Source organism: Necator americanus, chromosome X (genome assembly GCF_031761385.1).
Source record: "Necator americanus strain Aroian chromosome X, whole genome shotgun sequence".
NCBI classification, from domain to species: Eukaryota; Metazoa; Nematoda; class Chromadorea; order Rhabditida; family Ancylostomatidae; genus Necator; species Necator americanus.
In genome coordinates this window covers 3560505-3584034 of record NC_087376.1, presented here as the reverse complement: position 1 = coordinate 3584034, position 23530 = coordinate 3560505, and the positions used below count along the sequence as shown (strand labels likewise).

At 33.5% G+C, this 23530-nt stretch overlaps 1 protein-coding gene across 1 annotated transcript; it reads left to right on the top strand.

Annotated features, from left to right (window-relative positions):
- Window positions 1-16611: 16611 nt before the first annotated feature.
- Window positions 16612-23141, top strand: RB195_021391 (uncharacterized protein; the record flags this gene model as incomplete). Its single annotated transcript, XM_064208103.1, has 13 exons — window positions 16612-16650; window positions 16739-16860; window positions 17406-17470; window positions 19773-19843; window positions 19910-20040; window positions 20099-20181; window positions 20262-20372; window positions 21128-21290; window positions 21386-21491; window positions 21939-22117; window positions 22442-22499; window positions 22608-22713; window positions 22945-23141. 13 exons carry the CDS (start codon window positions 16612-16614, stop codon window positions 23139-23141), a joined length of 1431 nt encoding a protein of 476 aa, XP_064063984.1.
- Window positions 23142-23530: the final 389 nt, after the last annotated feature.

Here is a 23530-nt window from a genome sequence, read left to right as displayed (position 1 = left end):
TTAATTCTTATAGTTCATGATTGAAAGTATGAATCAAATAAAAATCTTAGCTGTGGTTTTATTTCTCAAATAATTTTTAGGTTCAACGTTTCCTATTAATAAGCTAGAACTCCAATTTTATTCATCATAAGTTTGATGAAGACAGCTCGAATTCTTTTTTTTTCGGAGAATACATAGTTTAAGCACTTGTTACGTAATTTTTTAAAAGTATTCTGAGGTTTGAATTCACTGAACTTAAAAAGAATGTATTGGATAACTTCAAACTCACAAATTTCCCATTTTCTTGTTTCTCTCATGGAGTTGTTTTGAAGTTTTCGGCAATAAAAGGACAACGTGAATACCAGATTTTCCTGAAAAGAATTCTTTATATTACAATTCTACTTTTCAAAATATGTCCTTAGATGTAATTCCACGGAAATATTCATAGTTTCTCTTGTTTTCTTTTTTTTTTTTTTCTCGTCAAAATAACATAGTGATCTATGTGGAATCCTGTGTAAACGAAACAGAATTGCAGTATTGTATTTACTGTCAATTTTACTAGACACTTCCAATTTCATGGACATTTAATCCATACAATCTCGTCATCAAAAAGTTTTTGTAGTTTTTTTTTCCTGCAGCAATAGTGCATTTGGAACCAATCATCTGTCACAATCAATGTTAGTTCACAACTGGTTATTGTTTCACCAAAATTTACATCTTATTTAATATTTTTTTTAAAAATCAAAATATAATGCTTAGGTACTTACATATCCGTAGGTTTTTTTTTCAAAAGGTGACTAAAATAATTTAACATAAAGTTCAGCTACTCTAAAATTATTTTGAAATTACTGTTGAAGAAAAAACATGACTGATAAATGCTTGAATCAGGTACGTGGTGAATCTTATCATGTATTTATATATTACATGAGCATTTATATAATGTATATATTATATTTTTTATACGTATATATTTTTATATGTGTATTTATAGGAATCATGTATTTATATTCATTATGTCCTCAGTGATTACCCTCACATTTCATATATTTTAATTCAATCGATTTTTAGGTGAAATTGTAAGCTTAAAATTTTTTCAGGAAAAAAAAAGTTCTTATAGTGAAACGTGAATTTTCACGCGACGTTATTAATGATATTTAACCTTGTCTTTCTGCAATAGCTTACGTTTCCTTTATAATATTGAAATGGAAATATTTTTCTATTATCTTTTCTTTTTCTGATTTTATAACTGTTTCTAAGAATAGAGTCGTAGGAACACTATTTCTCAATGTTTTTCTCTCAATATATTGAATTTTTTATCGGTAGGTTTATTTTCGAGGGAACTGAACACTACGCTAAAGATAGCAGTGTGGCCATCACCTTATTTGCTAGTCCTTTATATCATCATAATAACAATTTTTATTACTTCTCCATAACTCTATTCCTTTTGAATTATTCTATTCCTTTTGAATTTGAGCCCAGTTGATTGCTGAAATTGAAATTTTAATTATTTTTCTTCATTGTTATTTAATTATTCACGATCTAATCTATTTATTATCCACTCATTTAAAAAAGGATAAAGTCACTGGCGTATCAATACATTCCGGATGCTCCAACGCGTTTTACTGGAATTCGTAATCGATGAGGTTATGGAACGCGTGTTGGCCTATACAATGATTTGCGGGGGCCAGCCGATGATCAAGTCAGTGTTTTTATCCTCCCAGACAAGTCTGGTACCAATTTGTCGATCCCGGAAGGATGAAAGGCTTGGTTTGCACTAGTACGGTTTCGACCGTGTGGCTACAACGGACCTCTAACCGACTGCGGCACACCCACCCTTATCCACTCATTTAATTTATTTCAAAAAAAAAAATCGAGTTTTTTTTTCGAAAATATTACTGCATAATCATTCACGCTTTCCTCTCGTTGCATCGTTTTGTTCTATTCGTAGTTCATTTCATCGTAATTTATCTCTAACAGTAGGTCCTCCCAAACGTTTAATCGCTTTAAAACTTTTCTCCCTCTCTCTCTCTCTCTCTCTCGAAATTCCTCGATTTGTAGGAGAAAATATCATAAAGCAAACGACATAGAAAGTACAAATCAGGAAGTTCTCCCTCCCCTTCCCTCTCTCTCAAAATTCCTCGATTTGTAGGAGAAAATATCATAAAGCAAACGAAAGAGACAGTACAAATCAGGAAGTTCTTTGCCGAGCTCTCTGGAACAGTCAACAATTGCATTTTTTCATTCGAAAAAAAAAACGATGCAAAAAATTTCAAAAAAAAGCATCCACACAACTCATAATATTTCGACTGATGAATTAATTAATTTCCAGTTTAAATTAGTTGGAGACAACGGACTACGACTCAGCCCTGATAAACGCGAGCAGATGTGGGTTCTCTTGTGACCCTCAACGGGAATCAGGGTGTACGAACATCCTATTGAACTTGTGGATGAGTTATGCTATTTGGGCTTCGTGCTGAAAAATGATGGCAGCTACGAGAGAAAGATTCAACAAAAATGCGCCAAAGTCAATTCGGCACTCAACTCAATGACCTCGCGCCCATGGTTGTCCTCCATCACCAACGAAGTGAAGCTGGTAGTCTACCCATCTGCAACTCGCCCTATCATGATTTACGGATCGGAGAGTTGGGCAGCGCCGCCGGCGGTGATGGAGTCGCTTGTTTGCATGGGGAGAAAGCTGTTCAGACGTTAGACTACTTTTGGCCGATGGCGTGCCATAAGGAAGAAATTTAGTCGAAAGTGGATATGGTGTGCCGGCGGACGACACGTGGAAAACATCGACATTTTGCCCGGCCTTCTAAAGTAGCCATAGAAAACCGTCTTTGCTTCTTTGGTTATAACGGAGCCGTCTGATCGTCTTGTCCAAGTCGTCTTGAGGATGGTTCTAGATCCTAACCGGAAAAGGACCTCGAATTGTAAAAGAAAGTTCTGGACAGAGGTGCTGAACGAAGATCTGAGGAGATTTGGCGTTGACACGCAGTTCAGTCGAGACGTAAAGTTCTGCCGTTTATGGAATAGCGATGGATGGATAGATTCTATGTGAACTCTGCTTGAAGATCAAACAGGATGGGCTCGGATATCTTCGAAGACGACACACCACGGCGAAAATGCGGATAGCCTTAGGTCGTAACACCCGCCCTCCGACTAGTCAAAGTAGGTCTGTTTCCAGTAAGTCACTAGGAATTAGGAAGTTTGACCATACTGGAATCGATAATAGGATTACGAACACTAATGCTGCCTGGAATATGTTTGCAAACCTGTAGATCTCTGGACAAAATTGACTTATTTTACAAGATACAGTCTCTATGGCTATGGAGCTGGTCCCGGAATCATGTACTTATGAGAAATTTTCTAATTTATTTTCTAATTAGTTATAGTGGTGCGATTCTGGTGCAACTCTGGTGCAACACTACCTTAGCCCCACATTTTTTTTGGAAGTTACGAAATCTTCCACATAAGTACACCTATGAACCTATCAATTAATCGAAACAAATTAGAAATTCTAAATCCTTGAATGATGTCATTTCTTCTATGTAGGATTACGCCATCCATTTTCTTCGTTATGTGTAAATGATACAGTTCATCCGTAAATCGTTTCGTGACGAGAACCCCGCTAAGCCAATTAGACAGTTTGCGTTACCGTCCTTCCGCGTTTCAAATTAACTTCATCAGCTAGCTTGCTGTAGAATCCGTGGAATATCCATTTGATCATTCTACGTTAAACCATAGATTCCGTTTATTTCTGCTGTTCTTCCAAAACAACTCTTCGATAGATAAATTTTACTTCAAAATAAATTTTCGTGGAGCTGTTGATGATGATATATAGGATTTTTAATTAAGTCCGTAGCACTTCTTCACGGTTTTTGAAATTAGTCCGAAAAAATTCCCTTATATGATAAGAGAATTTTGCAAAATGTTCCAGTACAGATAATTTCTTGCGAATTCTCTGATTCTTCTTGACTGATTCGTGTTGAATGACGCTGTATCTTTTGTGACAGTTGCGTGTTCAGCTCCCCTTACCATTCCTTACACATTTGGTATTGGACATATTCACATTTAAATCCATTAAATACACTAAAAATTTGTTATCATTAACAAATATTATCTAAATGATGTAATTTATGGATTTTGTTCAAAAAGTCCATGAAAAAGTAATGAAAAAAGTTACTGTGAAATCATTAAGTGCAAAAAAGGGTTATTGTCCGATTGTATCCTTACCACATTCTTCATCCTTCATGAAAATAGATAAACGATGGAAATGGTCTAGATATCCTAGGAAAATATGAATATTATACGAAAAACGGTGAGAAATAACGTTCCTATGACATTAATTCTTGAAATATTGATAAAAGCAATTTATAGAAGAAATGTTAACTATTTCTGGAAGTGAGATTGATATAACAGGTACAACGGCAAGTAAATATTCATTCATTCTACTACAGAAAATGGTTTTTTTTTCCATGATTTTTCATTTTTTCACCGACTCTACAACTTGCATTTTCGCTTGTAAAAACGAAAATTTTTGAAAAAATTGCTTTAATGGTCCCTATCATAAACCGGAACGAATAAACGGTTGTTTGATAGAGTTTCCCACACAAAGACCGCAAATCACATGACGTGGTAGCACTTTTTGGACGAGTGTAATTTTATCTCGTACTCTACACATTATTTCTGCCCTATTCGTTTTTCGTCATCAGTTGTCTAGTTTTTTTTTTCGTTCAGCTCGTGTTTTCGACATTTATCACTGCTACCAGCACTACACTGATGAATTACCTCAATGAACCTCGATGAATTGCAGAAGAAAAATTATTTATTCAATGAAAAGTTTATAGGAAGGAACTAAGCGAGAATGTTTTGAAAATGTTTTACAAGCACTTTAAGTTCTAATTTTTTTTAAGGTTAAAATTGTTCAAAATCAAAACCTGCTTTTTAATTCAAAGTTGAGATCTTTTTCAATGGTTCTCTACCAAGTTCAGAGAAAAAAAAATGAACTAACTCTTGCTCTTGCTTAAGTAGATATTTTAAAATATATTCCAAACTAGAGTTATAAATTAAATTACTTTTAGGTCTGCTTTAAAAAAATTTCTGTTTACTATTGAGAAATAATTTTTTTTGATATGAAATTTACTCGTACCATTTGTTTTCGATCCTCTCTAGAAATGTGGGAGTTATTTCTGCCTCACCATTTATGTATACCGGTCTGAACACGTTCAATGGGCTATACAAATTTACGGATAATACTTGCAAATAATTCAATTTTTAACTCCTGGTTTTCAACAGAATCCTACTCTAATGGAATTAGATCAAAAGGAGTTTCCTGAACAGCGTCGGTAATTTCTTTATCTTCCTCCTTATCATTATCTTTATCCTTCCTCCTTTCTCTAGTCATTTCTTCCTAAAATTTGTATATAGAGGCGATTTTTCCTTCTTGAAATGATCGTTTTTTTTTACTTAGGGAGAAAATTTTTAAGCATGAAGTATATGTAAAGGAAAAAAAAATCTCAAAAGAAAATTTTTAACGAGATCACATCTTGAAACGAATTGACTGTCACTGATTTTCCTCCTCACCGATATTTCTGATGAATGTGTAAAGTTTCTGAGTTTCTGGAAGAATCGATGTTTCTGAAAACGTTTTCTATGTTGAAATAAAGTAGTTTGGTGTTCATTCTAGAGAAAATAATTTTATTCGTTTTCTTTTTCCTTTCCTCTTTTTTACTTTTTTTGAAAAAAAAACCACTGATTGGGGAATCCATTGCACGATATCGAAGAGTATTAGACATTCCTACGTCACGATTAGATTAAATTCTTTCCGATAGTTTTTCAATGTTCGCATTAGTTCAGATTTTGTTCTTCTCGAATTTAAATTAAATTGGACAGTTTAGGTGATTGCTGTGGCTGGTCTTTTATCGGATATCCTTGATTCTTTAAATTTGCTGGAAATTTCGTTGCTTATACAAAAAAACCAATGCATAAAGGATTAGCGATCATTTTTCGGATAGAAACTTTGTTCTCTGGAAATGATCCGGGTTTTAAAGTTCTTTATTCAAAATCGTTTTTGACTTTTCGTTTGTTTAGTAGAGAGTTGTTCATGTTCATTCATGCAAATATAATGTTTGTTTTTTTTTACGCCACTTTATGCACAAAACAACTATTATCTCCAATTTGGTCTCGTAAATTGTTGCGAAATTGCACAATTTTGCAATTTACACAGTTTCAATCGTTCTACCGTAACTCACAACTGTACCATGATGAGCGCAAAAGTTTATTTTGATTTTCATCAGTTTCTCATTAGAAACTGCAGGGACTCGCGTTGATTACCTTATGCTTGAACACATATTTAAATAAACGAACAAACAAGTAAATAAAAATAAAGAAAATGTAATCTACTAACTAAAATAAAGGGAGAAAAGTAAATAAACATGCAAACAGAAGGGAAAATTAGAAATTAAAAAATAAATTAGAAAAAAGAGGCGTAAAAAAAGTATGAACTCCACCCACTGTGCAGTTGTGGCGGTTAAAGGCATCACCCCACGAATCTGAGGTGGTAAGGATTTCAGGTGGAGTATTCATATCCGGGATCGGTGATTATGGAGAGAAGGGTGATTCTGCCCATTTCTTCCTAATTGCCGTAAAAAAAAAACGGCACGCAAGATACGACCTTGAGCGCTCCGGCGCGCTATTTTCCACAACGAGTTCGATTGGAGCGCGCCAGCGTTGTGCTTGGGCCACAGCTTCCGTGCCGTTTTTTTACGGCAATGCGATTAGGAAGAAATGGACGGAATCATCCCCTCTCCGTGATCTACTATTCCGTATAAGAATACTCGATCTAAAATCCGTACCACCCGATATTCGTGGGGCGATGCCTTTAACGTGAAAAGTGCAAGAGGTGGGTTGGAAATAGGAAATGTCCAGAGAAAAAAAAACGGATTTAGCAGAGAACCGTTTCCGCCATTTTCACTGAATTGAAACATTTTGGAGCGCTTATTTCAGGTGATCAAGTATGGATCATATGATGTCAGATTGATAGTAAGATCCTTAATTATTCGTTCTTTTACTTTTCACAATAATCCGGTCTGAACTAGACCGGAAGTGTGACCTCGGACGTACTCCTAATCGATCATTTAGTTTTCGTTTTCTTATTTCCTACCTACCTTTTGTAATTTTTCATTAGTGTGACAGGATCTTTCCACATTTCTCCTTAAGTATCCACTGTTAAATGTCTGTCCTACATTCCTACATTCATTAGAACCACTAACGTTTAGCGCTACTCTTTCACAGACCTCTCCGTTGAATCACTTATCCTTATTATTTAGGTCAAGCCGGTTAACATCCAGAATTTACCAGCAATCTGTTCAGAGCTCAGCGGTAACAGTCACAGAAAATTATTATAGATTATAGAAGATCTTTTCTACTTATTAAGATCATTAACAAAACATCGGTCATAGATCCTGGAAATCTAGTGATATTTTCTTCGCTCTATTGCAGTTAATCGCTCGGATAACATCTTGAAGAAAATGTGGAATAAATCCGTTAGAAAAAAAAATCCTAGAGACAGCATGCGTATATGATTGTTGTTGATTCGGTATACTGTGCTCATTCGTGTAGCAGATTTTCCAGAATTGTTATGGTGTTCAGGTTACTAATATATGTAAGTCAATGAAAATCGTCAAATCAATGAAAGAAGATCCTTAAAACTGTTATGGGATCAAATATCAATCCGTAATCTGTTCTTCTAGACGCTTATATCGGTAGCGTATTCCACATTATTCCTCGGAACGTACAAATTTCTATTCTATTCACATCGTAAGCAGATCAGCTGAACAGCAAACACCATTTCCGCTGTTCCAGCCAGCTTCAACATTCACCGACCATCTATATGTTCCGTTCTAATCCTTGCCCGCTTTTTTTTCGTCCGTTTCGAGAAATTTTCCAAAAATTTTGCAATTTTCTCGCATCACTGAATGGAACATTACTACTTCTTACTATTAAAGGCATCACCCAACGAATCTGAGGTGGTACGGATTTCAGGTGGAGTATTCGTATACGAGATAGTAGATTATGGAGAGAAGGTGATTCCGTTCATTTCTTCCTAATTGCCGTAAAAAGCGGCCCGGAAGATGCGGCGTGTGCACACGGCTGGCGCGCTCCAATCGAACTCATTGTGGAAAGTAGCGCGCCAGAACGCTCGAAGCCGCATCTTCCGGCCCTTTTTTACGCCAATTAGCAAGAAATGAACGGAATCACCCACCTCTCCATCCCGTATACGAATACTCCACCTGAAATCCGTACCACCTCGGATTCGTGGAGTGATGCCTTTAATTACTAGTTTTTTGTGTAACACGAATAAACTGAACAAATAAAGTGATCCATGGATGTTTATCCTATATTCGATCAAGAAAACCTCGTCAAGCTGATCCATGATTAATCACCGTAGATGATTTCTTAAAAGTAAAAGGTTTCCGTAACATTGAGACTATTCAGTATCTTCAGGTTGATTTTCAGGATTACTTAGTATTTTACACAAAAAACCAACATTCCCGTGTCTAGGATACCGCTAGGACGTCCTTTGTGAGAGAGTCATAGTATTATGATTGTACTGTGACTAATATCTAGCGTAGCGTTCGTAGCGTCACACACATTTATATTTATATTATAAAATATATAATATTCACATTATAAGATATGTAATATATAATAGTGTGTAATATATGTTTACAGTATATTTACAGAGTAAAATACATGTTCACAGTCCAATATATTTCCGAATACACAGATAAATTATGAAATCAATCAATAACGCCACAAAAAAAGCAGCAGTAGCTGAGAAATTTCCGAAATTCAAGGAAAATATGAAATAAAAAAGAAGAACTATGTTTCCCTTCAAAAAATCTTGTATTTAGAAGAAATAGTCAGGATATTATGTTATTGCAAAAAATTTGATTCCGAAGATTATGGAATTTGTTGTCGTGACTAAAGCAGGATCATAGTAGTAAGTCAGAGCAATGTGGAGTAATGTAGAAATCAATAATGTTTCAACAAAACGATTTCAATAGGTGAACACATTCAGAAAAAGGAAAAAAAATATTTGTGATTTTGACTAATTTTTTTAAAGTAAAGTAAAGTACTCGGGTTCACAATTCGTTTTTTTTTTCGTCGAATCATTCCGAATTGTATTCGATTCTCAGTGCGTTTTCATGTCGAATTTTCATAATTATGTACTATTTATTCTCGTAACTATCCAATACTGTGGAATAATGGATTTTTCCTATGGATTTTTATGCGTCCGTTTCCATAAATGACGCTGCGTCTGCCACGATTTCTTTTCATTTTCCGCAACAATGAAATTACTTTTGTTTTTTTCCCTTTGATTTTCTGCGGGATCGAACTTCTAGTTGATATTACTGTATTCCTATACTAATCTCTTCTAAATACAAAATATTTATTTACTTATTATTTTAGCAGTTAAGCTTTTTGAAAACATATTTGTAAAAAGGATGAAATTACCGTACCAAAATTGACATTGATTGCGGTAAATATTTGAGTAGAGATCCAGTTCAACGAGTGATTCGATTGCATTCGGGCACTCAAATATTATCCGATAATTTTGAGGACTTTTTTGTCATTTTTTCTTCTTGTTTATATTGGAGTTGTTCCAAAATTGTTTCTGATATTGAAAAAATGAGGGATAAACCAGTATACCTTTAAATATAGGATTAATAACAAGTGTACGTTAAAATTAATCGATTAGTATTTTTTCCTTCATAAAAATATTATATGACATCGAAATATTTACGTTAAAAGATGTTCACGGGGTAACTATTAGTGAAGAGATCTCAGGTAATCTGAATTCTGTTAGATCTAATGTCTATAAATTCCCTTCTTGGAATAATATCCTTGTTTTCGAACAATTATTTGTTTTTTTTTTGATTGTAATGAACATCATACATTTGTCCGTAGGCTCTGCCCTATCAATCTTTTTCCACTTAACACACTCTCATTATTTACGGATTTGGCTGGGTATTATGTTTGAAGTGCAGAAAATAATCTTTCGAATGGCTGCTGTATAAAGCATTAATGCGGCGAGGGACGCTCTGGAAGCACTAATGGGACGAGGACTCTCTGGAAAAATCCCCCTCCTCCTCCTCCACTTATTGTAACTACTTTGTTTTTTAAAACCATGTATTTTGCTTAAAATCCTGGCTAGTGCAAATCCTCTTCATCTGATTATTAATTCTTGATTTCACATACAAAAGCAATGGAATGTTCTTGGGACAATATCACATAATTTTCTGGATTCTCTCTTTTTTTCCTCCTCTATTTCATTCCTTCACATGACAGCAAAGAGTGAAGACTTGATCGGATGAGAAATCAACAGAACCCCTTCCTTCTGGTTTCGGTTTCACAATTTTAAATTTAAAAAAAATTGAAAAATGTAAAAAATAGTGATGGTATTTATAAACGTTTAAAAGACATAATATAATATGAAGAAGACCACAGTTCAATCCTTTACGTATAGTCATCCATATTTTCCAGACCGTTATTTATTCGATTAAACGATTCGATTTTATGAAATGTCGCTTTAAATTTATTGCCGACATATCAGTCACGAAATGAACAACATTATATTACGCTAAAAGATTTTTCTTCATAAACCAACCCTGTATTACTTCAATTTTTCCGAATTTATTCCAAAAAGTTGACGATATGTTAAGAACTGTAATTCCCTAATGTGACTCAAAAATACCAGCAGTATTGTTTAAAAAAACTCAAAATTTTAAAAATAATTTTCTAGACCACTACAAACGTAGCCTAGTACATATGAACTTCAAACTCTTTTCAAAAAAAAAGAAAGAAAATTAACCTGGATATATGACATAACCTTTAAGTCTTAGCTATCTTATCTTTCGGATGTGACACAAACAAAATTTAAGATCTTATCTGGAAATGTAGACCTTACAGTATTGCGATCGCCTGAGGAAAATTTTGACCAACGACCTGGCCTGGCGCGTTTTGTACCGAACGCGTAGGTTCAGAACTACTCCATGGGCACAACGTGTTTCGCCGCATACTTTCTTTTTTTTTTCTTTTTTCTCACAATGAATCCATTTTTTTCCTTGCATCATTGATATTTTCGATTAAAATTGTTGTAATTTCACTTGCATCTATTTAGAGATAATTTTCTTTCGTGAAAAACTCGAAACGCCTTTCTTTGTTTTTTTTTTTGAGGGAAAATACAGGATTAATTTTGTTTAATGAGTTTCGCTTTGAGAAGAAGAAAAATTTACTAAAACTGATGATTTCACCAAGATTTTTCACTTTATCTGTTCATAACATTGAGAAAATTAATTCTTAAAACGTATCCGGCGGTACCACCCGTGGGGAGTGATATCATTGATTTTGTGTTGATCTACCGACGTATGACTCTCGAGAGATCGTCCCTAAAATAACTATTTAATCGATTTAATTTCAGTTTAACAATATCGGCAAGCATTTTAGTAAAAAAAAAGCCAAATACGCTGCTCAATTGTTACATTTTTTGTATGTTTGGTAATTTTGACTCTTATTCCTGAAATTTGAGTTTGAGAAGAATTAAAAAAAACAACTTTTAAATGGTAGATTATTTTCATTGAATAAAAACCATTTTAATAGCTGAAAGAGAATCATTTAAGATGAGAATTCTTCGCCTTGGCACAGTCATTCAAATATTATTCAATGAAATAGTTTTCTATTACATACATTTATTTTTTATGGAAATGTCCTGTGATTTTCCTTTATCATGGACGGCAACTATTTTTTTTTCATCAGTGTTTTTATTCGATTTCGAGAAGTTCATAGAATTTAGATAAGAAAATTTGTTGAACCATATTTCCACATAAGATTTTTTTTCCCAAAGGATCCGAAGAAGTGTCACCGAAAAAGAAGGAATATATGATTTATGATCGAATTTAAATGAGATTTCGCAAATACATAAATTTTAGAGATTGCGCTTGTCTCGTATTGTTTCGGCATTCTTTTTTCCGCGGGAATAGTTGTTTGTTGAATTTATGCATTTTTTAAAAATTCATTGTATAGTTGTTGTTGTGTGACCTTCAGTAATGTTGAAACATTTATGATATAACTTTTTAATGATTCAAATTACAGTAAAATTATTATTTATGGAATCGGGCAAGTTACAGCTGGGAATTCAATAAAGAATAATTCGAAATTTTATTCCAGCATCTCTCTGGATTGCGTATTTTGAACTTGATTTGGACAAAATCGTTAATTGTAACAACTGTAACTAGTTACCTCTGAGAGTCTTTCGTTGAACTACATATAGATGCGTCCAGATATCTTTACAGGACCACAGCTTTCGTTTTCTAATTGAAATCAGTTTTCTAGTGTATACATATTTACTTTATGTATTTTGTATAGTTGCTTGCGTGAAAATAAGGGGAGTTAACAGCTAGTTCCAGAAAAAAAAAACCCATGAAATTCCAAAGTTATCAGGGACGTGTCTTCTTACGCGCTTTCCACGTGTTGGCACAATTATCGAGAAATATTGGCACGATCGGCATGAAACTAAGGACAATTGCCAAAAACTGTGAATGAATTCCTTTATTAACGACATTTTTGAGAAAAAAAAGTAGTGTACAGAGGTGGCGGATTTTTTTTCCTGCGTGCGAAGAATAGAATAATTTTTTATGTGAATACGGAAAGGAATTATTGAACATTTTGAATAAGAAGAGAAAAAACTCAAATTTTATGATTATTTACTAAAAAAACAATAAATTAAGTGAAGTGGTTTGTTTTCTGTTTTTGAAATTTCGTTTGTTTCGTTTACATTAGAATTAAATTTATGGGGTTGACATTTTTTTGTTAGATTTAAATTTTATTGTGCAAAATTTCACGGACATGATGGTTGTCATAAACCATATCTTTGAAGTTTTTCTATCTTTACGGATCTATTTAAAATTCCTTCGAAAAAATGAGTTTTGATCAAATTTTCCGTGAATTTCTGGAGATTATTTGGGCGGATTGCATCATTAGTCTTTCATTTTCTTCTACTGCAGTTTTGATTTCCAATAAGTGGACCACCACGTAGTTGATCTACCATTGAACGCAAATCGATAGTGTTCGAGAAGTTTGAGGAAGTGTTCCTGCCCCAAAATAAATGAAAATAATGTGAAGTTCCTTGAAAATAAATCAAAAAATGTCTAACACGTAAATATTACTTTAGGCGACAGGTATTTGCTGGGTCCCACATACCGTAGTAAAACCAGTGCCCTCCATATGAAAGTAATTTTAAAGATGAAGTAAGAGAAAATTGAAAGAAGGAAATGAGAAGAAATGGTGGGTTCAAAGCTGTGCTTGACATAAGATGGTCAAATCAATCAATCAGTCAATCAATCTCTCTGGCGCCGCGAACAATTTGCGGCAGTATTTCCACGGGAATCTTCCAGAAATTCTCGGCTTCGATAGGCACCATTGGCGCAAAATTAAGGCAGTATGGAAGCATAGAAAGTGAGATATGAGTGCTAAAGTAGAAAATTGTACAAATTATGTAAACTGTTGTTTATATTTACTATTTCTCGACGTGATTGAGTGAATGTTTCTGAAATTTTCACAATCTCAGCGCTCTACTCTTACGGTCAACTTCTTTCAAAGTACTTGATCGAATCGCTATCAAAATTTTGTTTGTTTTTGTTACCAGTTCTGTTATCTGTTTGTGGTATTATGACGGCAATTTTTTCCTACGTTAAAACACTTACTTTAGACGTCAATAATTCATTTACTTTTAGATTTACTGTAAAAATTTGTGATAATTTTACTTGAAAAATTTGCGGTTCTCCTTTTTTTTTAGGATTGGTTCATAGATTGTGGTAAGTACACGAATAACGAGTAAAAGTATACCCTATACCTCTATAATTTGCCGTTTTCAGGATATTAGGGGAGGGGGGGGGGGAATCTGTTGATTGGAGCATGTTCACATCCCCTATACCTTTAATAGCTTGCTGTTAATGTAGTTAGGGAGGAAATTTGAGAACTAGAGCTAGTTTAAATCTTTTTATTACTTTTTTATTTATTTTATTTTACTGAATTCTGTTGTAAATAGTAAAATTTGTATTCTATTTTCAAGAGCTTTATTGAGTTATTCTTAACTAAACTCTTTAAATTGACTGCTTACAGAAAATACAACAATAATATGTATGAAATTTTGTTATTTTATCTTATCAAACTGAAAATTAATCAAATTCTGACAAAATGTGAATCTAAATATTCGAAAATTCAAGTTCTAGTCGTTCAAAATATCTTTTTCTAGAATCTCTGTATTGATTTATACGTTGCTACGATTTTGATCGTTTGATCAAAAGTACGGATTCAATCATTTTCACGTCTCGTCCAGAAGAAATACTTAATTAATTGCCTTGATATATCATTTAGATTCGTTTTCGTTCGTATTTTTCTGCTCTCACCAAAGAGCGAAATATCACTGTGCAATTCTGGTTTCGTAGTGAATCTGTTCACCACCTATTTCGACTTTTTAACAAATAATTATAGTTTCAAGTGTCCGTGCTGCTAACTTGAAATTTATTTCAACAATTTTATTAGTCTACCTCTTCACTACTGTAACTCAGGATGCAAAGGAAATTTACGATCACATTGATATGACCTTAAGGTTAATTAAATTGTAGTATTCTTCGAAAAAAAAATACCGCACTTTATGTGAGTTCAAAGAAATATTTGCACAATTAATCGAATCGGTTACTGTAGTTTATAAGAGTCGAACACAGCAGACTGCGCTGAAGGATAAAATACTTTAATAGCTTGCTTTTAATTTATACTTAAATACTTTTCTTGGATTAGTTGAACTTAGAGCTGATATCTGGCTAATTTCATGCTTTGCCATATATTTATTCTCAATTCGGGCGCTTATTGCCTTTGATAAACTATTCAGTTCCAGAAGCCATTGCTCGAATTCAATATATATTTTTTTTCCATGTTTTTTTTTAAATAATTTAACTTTTTAAACTTTTTAATAATTTAATAATTCAAAACCATAGGAAAATCAAAGGATGACGGCCATGGAACTGGAATTATTAAGTTGAAATTAATGAATTGTTAGCTTTATTCATGTTCCTCTTTACTGTAGTTCCAAGAAGTGAGTGACAGAAATTTTTAACTGTTAGTTGGAAAAAATATTTCCTTCCGACTTTCGATAATATTGCGCCTAATAACGGAATTTTTTTTTGAACAAAAATTTATTATCCACAAACTTCCGCATTGAATTTTAGGTTTCTTGAAATTTTGAGCTGCAGTTTGAATTGAGTTTTAGCTTTTTTTTTGGTTATTTGAAAAGTGCAAGGCATATATTGCTCTGTATTCCTGTCAGTACTCATCTCTCATGGTTTTATTAGAAAATATCGTATTGTTAATTCATGAAACCAGTTAAACCCGATAGTAATAGCATCCATGTAGTTCATGGAAATATCTGGTGAAGACAACATCGTTAACATCCTGAAAAGTTCTCCATACGCTGCTAGGAATATTCTTGTGTCTTTCGAATATATATCTTTTCTTAAGGGAGAGAGAAAGAAAACAAAAAGCATTATTAGAAAATTTATTGCATTTTCTTCTTGTTTCTCTTTTTTTTTCTAGTTCCAGTTTATTGTCCTTTGAGAACGGTTTGACAAGTAACCGATGTTGCCATCTTGGATAATATTTTTCGTTTGAAATTTTCGAAGAAAAAAAAACTGTCTGCTGTTCAGTGATTTGTAAACAACTTTAAATAAAATAAATTGGTTTAAAAAAGGGAAGAGGTTCTATCCTGAATGTAACGGAATTTCTATTCTCCTATTGTTTTAATTCCAATTATCGTAGTGATCATTTCGACAATCTTCATTAATACAAGAGTACAGTATATCATGAAGCAAGTATAATTAATTAAGTTTATTGCACTGTAATACCACTAATAGGACCACCAAACTTTAACATTTTTACTCAAAAATAAAATGATTGAGATGTATTTATTTGATTTGTTCTTATTTTTCACCCATTTTAAATATTTTAGATTCTTATAAATGTGAACAGTTGATCAGTATACTGAGATTTTTCTGTTACCTACAAGTATTCAAATAAGTAAGAATTTGATTACAATATTTTTACTTCAAAATAACATAATTGAACCGTATTTTTGATCTACTCGTATTTTTCACCCATTTAAAAATCTTGAATTCTTATAAATGTGAACATTTGATCAGTATAGTGAGGTGTTTTTGTTACGTTCAAGTATTATTTGATTCTGGAAAATAAATGGAATATTCTGGAAGAGATCTGTGGTTTTTTTCGCTCTATTTTTTTTGTAGTTATAATCTTCTAGAAAATGTTTAAAATGAAGACATTGTTAGTGAAGTAATACATTTTTTGTTTCTTCATTTCCGTACGTACTATGTTGTTATATCAAAAACGCTGTCGTTGATACAGTATCAACACTTCGTTTTGTGGAAAAAAAACAGCTATTCATATTTTATTTCATTATTAGATAAGCGATTTTAGGATGCGATACGTGCACTGAGAACTGCTGCCCGATTACTTCTCCCTGAACACTTCTTGCTATTATTCAGTATCCGAAAAATGGCTGGAGCTATTCAAGCGATATCGTACAGCCCATTGGTGAGAATATAATGATTTTAAGATGATAAATAAATGATATGATTAGGATAAGATATTTTTCTTCGTGATTGTTTTTTCTTTCTTTCAGATGGGCTTTCTATATGTGTTCAATTTAATTGTCGGAACTGGAGCATTAGCGTTACCGAAAGCATTTCAGGGAGCAGGCTATATACTAAGTATAGTTATACTCTCGATTTCATGCTTAGTAAGGTAATGAATGTGATTTTTTTTTTTAAAATAGGTTTTACTTTTTCCCACAAAATCCAATGAGGACGTTAATTTCCTCTCCTAAGCTATTGTATCCTACATGGAAAGAATCAACTACGTTAATTTTTTTATCTAAAAAAAAAAGAAAATAAGATCCCATAAGCTCAATTTACTACAAAAACTCCTTACTCCTTTACATTTTGAAGGACTAAAGGTACAGCCAAGCCAATTTTTGTTTTGGATCAAAATGTATATGAGCACAGTTATGCGAAAAAGAGTAATGGTCCCATGGGGTGTAATTGGCTGCCGACTTATTGACTCCGCCCAGAATTTTTCATTCCTTTTTTTTTCTTTTCTTCTTTCGTCTCTGCATCATACACGAAATCCTATCGTAGTAGTTCCAATAAAACTTTTGAACATACTCTATAAATGCAATTACATATGAATAATTTAGAGTTGTCATACAGTAACAATCTTTTCCATGTGGGACACAATAGTCGAAATTTAACTGTTTTTTTTTCAATTTAATAATAAGGAATTAATTGCAGCTACATATCTGCCACATTCGTAATCGAAGCTCTCTCCATAGGGAATGCAGCACAGAAACGGCAACGTGAGAATTTTTTTTTGTTAAATTTTCAGCAGTTACGTCATTGGTGTCAGGAACAAAAAAAAAACACCCAAAAATGGAAGGAATTTTTTTTTTCACCCGAGCTTTGATGACTGACACAAAGTACATGAGGCGAAGTCGTAATGAACAAAAATTATTGAATAAAGTTCAATCTAAAAAAATAAATGGTCATAAAACTGATGCGTGGCCTAGAAAAAATTGAAAAACGTTAGAGCGATGCTCTTTTATAATTATGTAGGTATGTATCCACAAAGTCCAAACAACCGTAAAATGCTTATCTGAGAAACATCCTATTTCCCACAGGTTACTGTAGAAGAGGTTTTTTTTCGGTAATATATTTTCTGCCGAATCCAGCAGACTATCCAGGCTCTGTCTTAAAGTCTCTGTTTTTTTTTTCTTAATCTAGAAAACTGCTATCTGAACTCTCAGGTTCAACAAGGCCTGAAACGGTAGTAAGTAGGCCCTTACTGTCAGATGAAGGCAGCATACTACGAATCTGACGTGGTTAAGGAAGCCATGGGAAAATCTAGAGTTAGGATCTAAATCTAATTAAATCTAGAGTGTAAACTGCGGGATCAGGTGGGGTTCCGGCCATCTCTCCCTGATCTTCCCGTAAGAAACGCCCGTAAAAACGACATTTTTTCCCCAAGACTTCAGTCGCAACGCGCCACTCCTGTGCACACGCCGCATCCAAGTGCCAGCAGTCGAAGATCAATGATGTCTTTTCACCAGCGTATACAAGGAGAACCAATAAATAGGCTGCTAAAGGGACCGGAAAGTATACATAGAGGAGCGTTCTAACGTACCTCGTAGGAATTAAAACGGTTCTCACGCCGTTTTTCACGACGATCAGGGAGAGAAGAGTGGAACCTGCAATCTACAACCACATCTCCACCTTTTCCCAGGGATTCCCTCACCGCGTCAAATTTGTGGTATGCTGCTTTTAAACTGCAGAATGAACCGGAATTTGTATTACTTGTAATCATGAGACGATTGGGACTCAAAATGTCGTAATATGTCCACTTTTCTTTTCTTTTTCTTTTTCGTCTTAATGGTGGAAACTATGATGTAACCTATGGGTTGGATTACGTAAAAATCCTGGATTTGAAGCGGGGAAACGAATGTTTTTTTTTTTGATTTTCTGGTCAGCTAACCAGTAAATGCTATAAACGCAATGTTCAATCGGTCGAAACTCAAGAGGATTTTTCAGTAGTTTTCTTTTTTTGCTATTTTTAAAAATTCACTTTTTTTAAACCATCGAAAAGGAATTGATGGAACGTTGTGATGTTTTATCTTATAAAGCTATTATGTATTATTTGCAAAGATTGCATCATTAACCGGTGATTTTATGTGAGCTATAAATGTCAACAACAGTGGAAGGTGCTGTGTGTACCGGTTGTTCTTTGCACGAACAAAAAATACCGCATATTGTTTAAACTCGCCCTATGAAAATCTTTTTTTGCAGTTCTTTTTTTCAGAAATAATTTTAGGTATTGTACCTTTAATGTTACTCATTGTCCAAAGTTGACGAGGAATTTCTCTTTTTTTCCACAAAAATTTTCCTGGAAGTGGTTATTTCCCCGCTAATTTCCACTTTCCTCTCTCCCATAATTTTTTTGAGACTCTAAATCCCCTGTTGATGTCATTTTAGTGGGATTTTGTGAAAAAGGAAGTGTCAATTGGTCTCAGTGAATTCTTCTAAGGTTACTAACTACTTACTCATCCGTACTTGTAGTATACACTTCTGCACCTTCTTACTTCTATGTTGACTCGCCTCTTAATCGTATCAACATTTTTTTTTAAGTCAGAATAACGATAATAATAATGACAAATAATAATAATAATTTGTTCAGTTGTCAATGAAGATTACTTCAAAATATTTTTTCACGGAATTAAAATTAAAAAGTTTAAGAAAAAGGAAATTATACGGCAGGAATCCGCTGCTGAAATCCTAGTGTCATTGTTTTCTAAGCAGGTGGTCGGAAATGTCAAAATAACATTTTCTCTTGGACGGTACACTTGGTATTAGTTTTTGTTCCATGCACGAATATCCAGGCTCATTTGTTTCTAGAAAAAAAGCAACATGAGATTTGACCCATTTGACAATTGAGTTTTTTTTTCGTAATCCCAGATTAACCAACTTATATCCTACCCAAGATCATCCCTCATTCAGATCTGCCTGACTTTGTTTCTCATTTAAGCCTTTCTTTGTCTTTAAATCCTCTCCCCCTCCCCCTTTTTTAAAAAAAAAGAAAGAAATCTAGTGGTTAAGTTAGATATTTAGATGTAGCAACCACGGAAAGCAAGTCCTCAGATGATCCTACTGTCTTCGAAATTAAAGATAAGATCGAAGTGGTAAGTCTGAACAAATATTCATGGATTCTCTCAAGAAAATCACATCAAAGAAAATGATCTGTTCAGAGTCAAATGGCGACAATGTTCCTAAGTCGAGCTGGTGTCATATTCAGCTATTTGGCATTGGATATTTACTTATTTGGTGATCTTGCTATATATTCGACGACAGTACCGAAATCTTTAATGAATATTATATGGTTTGACGCTAAATGTACTGGTTTTATCATTAAATTAATCACATACATTAAATTTTAGTGCACCATTAAATTCTTCGGTTACACCAGTGCACGAAGATCTATGTCGTCATGGATGGCCAGGATTCTTTACTCGTTTTACGGGTACATATCATTGGTTTTTTTTCTTCTTTTTGCAGAATTTTATGACTCTCCTACTGCTGTAATGAATGTTTGTTCTTTAGTATATCGACTTTGTGTTGTTCTATTCATATCGGTTACGGTTCCTATGGTTATCATTGGTATAACAAGGACAAAATATTTACAGTTAGCCACATCACTTTCAAGATGGACAGGTAAGTTGGTTTGATTGTTGCTTAGGGGAATGAAATAAACAAATTATTGGGGGGGGGGGGTACAGGATATAAAGTGAGCGACAAACGTGTAAACATTCCAGACAAAAACGAGAATTTTGTGGATAAAATCAAAATGAAGCAGAATAAGCAGAGCTACTCATTTGAAAATGGTAGTAATAAAAAAAATTAAGTATCGAGTTTGATAAGCTGTACAACTAATACTAATTAATTGATAATAATTATTAATTAATTAATCAATATACAAAAAAATCAAGAGTTTACTGAGTACCTTAGAAATATTTTCCGAGATAAAAAAATAAAAGAAAATAAACGAAAGACTGTTAATCTAATCTTTCCTATTGCTTAACAATATCAATCAAAAAGTTTTCGAGATGTTTTGTAGGAAAAAACATGGAAATTCCCGAGTAAACCCCCCGGTATCGGTTAAAGTGTTGTCCTACTGTACTAGTGGAATACAGTAGTTCATTTACAAAAACAAAAGAAGAGAAAGCGTTTGTAAGAAGTAAAAAAGATATATATATACATATGTTCTATTTTTTAAAGCGTTAAGTCACGTTAGTTGCCGTTTCGGAGAAATGATTGCGCGACATGCGCGCGGTTTTATCAGCGCAACATGTTACAAATCATAAAAATCGATAGATATTAACAAGAAAAGATCTTATATAAACTAAGAAACGACTTATAGTCTACCGTATACTTTCAACGACTGTATTTTTAATCTATCCTTCGTTTAGCGTTCATTCTCATGATTATATTGGCTATTGTACAAATATCAAATGAAGGACCAGCAAGAGTTCCTCCAGCAGTAGATATTCATGGATTTGGTTCACTATTTGGAGTTACTGTGTATTCGTTTATGTGTCATCATAGTATACCGTCACTTGTTACACCTATGAGGTTAAATTCTCTTCTAATTTTTCGTATTAAAATAAATTTCCAAGAGTGCAATTTTAATTTTCCTTTCTTACTGCTACTTTATGTTTGCTTTTTAGCTCGAAATCTCATGTGTTCTGTAGACTATTATTCGTCTATTTAATGGTTATGTCCTTCTATCTTACACTTTCTATGACTGGTTCATTCGCCTTCGTTGAAGTATTGGTAAGTGTTTCTTTTTTCCTTTACTGAATGCGATGGTAATGAGTCGCGGGTCGCGCACTGCTCATCCGCAACTTGTGGATGAGCAGTGCGCGACTGGCGAATGAACAGGGCCACTTATTTGTACACTTTCAGGCAGAAATAATCGATAAGGATTATTATCAATCACCTGTAACATAGATAGTCTCGTTCATCACATCATATCTGTTCTTATAGGGTCTTTCCATTAAAAAAAGAAAATCCATGCAAAGTTATGGACACTGTAGGATAGGGACAATTATGTGCTCTTTCATCTACCAGCTGAAAATTAACGTGGAAACATGTCATCGATTATAGGATGTTAATCAATGTAGTACGATATAAATGAAAATAACCAGGACAAAATGAAAATGAAATAAAATAAAACAAAACAAAATAAAATATGAAATGTTGATATATGAAAATTTACAGGATGTCTATACATTGAACTTCTTCAATGATAGCCTTACATCAGTGTTTAACATTATTGTCAACTATTTCCTGGCACTATTCCCTGTATTCACTATAACAACAAATTATCCGATTGTCGGTGCTACATTGGTAAACAATGTTCGCGTACTACGAGATCTTATATTCTCGGCAAATTCAAAGTATGTGATTTTATTGATTTTATCCTAAATCTCATGTATTTCCCTAACTATCGATCAGTGTCCATATACTTTCCTAACTACCGATCGATACGCCAACAAAGAGACAGCTGAACGGAAAACTTTTTGTCTTTCGTGTACTAATCGATGGAATCATAAAGGATAGAAATATCCCAAGTTCATGGATTACGTTTAAACTTTGCCTAGTCAGATTTAAGAGTGCTTACACTTTTTAAGCATTAAACAGAGCATCCGTCATGGATTTATTTCACTATATCAACTGCTACCATGAAATATTGATTACTTAGAAGATTTTTTGTTATTTAGGGTTTATGCGGAAGATCAAACGGAGAAAGCGAAGAAAAGAAATACCTCTTTCATTTTGGTGAGTGAATATCAACGTGTCGTGTCGAACCTCACGAGTTCACTTACAATTTGCAGACAAATTTAACTTTTTTAAATTTTTTACATATATATTTTTTTTCATTTACAGCTGTCCGATATTCTTATCTATGTGACAATGTTGGGACTGCCGACAGTGATCAGCATAATAACGGATGATATGTTACTGTTAGCTACAGTGACAGGATCATATCCAGGTACGATAAGAGAACAATTTGTACAATTTTGCCTAAAGGCATCAATATTTTCTTAGATGAGGGATGAGAAAATTAGGAAAAGACTAGAAAAAGAACAAAAAAAATGGAAATATATTTTTTCTTCAAAGGGAAAAAAGAAAATAATAATATATCAAGTAATTATATAATAATTTAATAATAATAGGAATTTAATAATAATAATAATAATAATAATAATAAGTATATTTTTAGGTGTTGGCGTACAATTCCTGATTCCATGTTTGCTGGTGATGTACGCTCGTAATTATGCGAAAAAAGAGCTCAACTCCCCGGTTCCACAAAAATACGCCAGTCCTTTCGGATCCAGATATTGGCCGTATGTACTCTTTATCTGGGCGGCATTCTCTATCGTTATGGTCACACTTAATTTGATTGGTGTTAAATTTTAGATTAATTACAATATTCTTCTAAATTTACAACAAACAACTAATTGTTTACATTGTAGAATAGTTGTAGTATTCGAATGGAAATAGTCACAAATTATTGCTAAATTAATGTAAAATTATGCTAAAATTTACAATACCGTAATAGATGTGGAACGTTACGCTTGATTATCTGAAATTATCCTAATTGTTCCGGATCCGTGATAGTGTTGCTATGTTGAGCATTGTGGATTTATTATTGTGTTCATAAGCGGGTTCTCGCGAATACACGAATATGTTTCAGTCTTATACCACATGTGAATTACAAAAAAAAATTAGCCAAATTTTATCATATTCCATCCTTTTGCCTCTTATCCACGAGATATCCACGAGCATCTTCGATTAGGATCAACTCA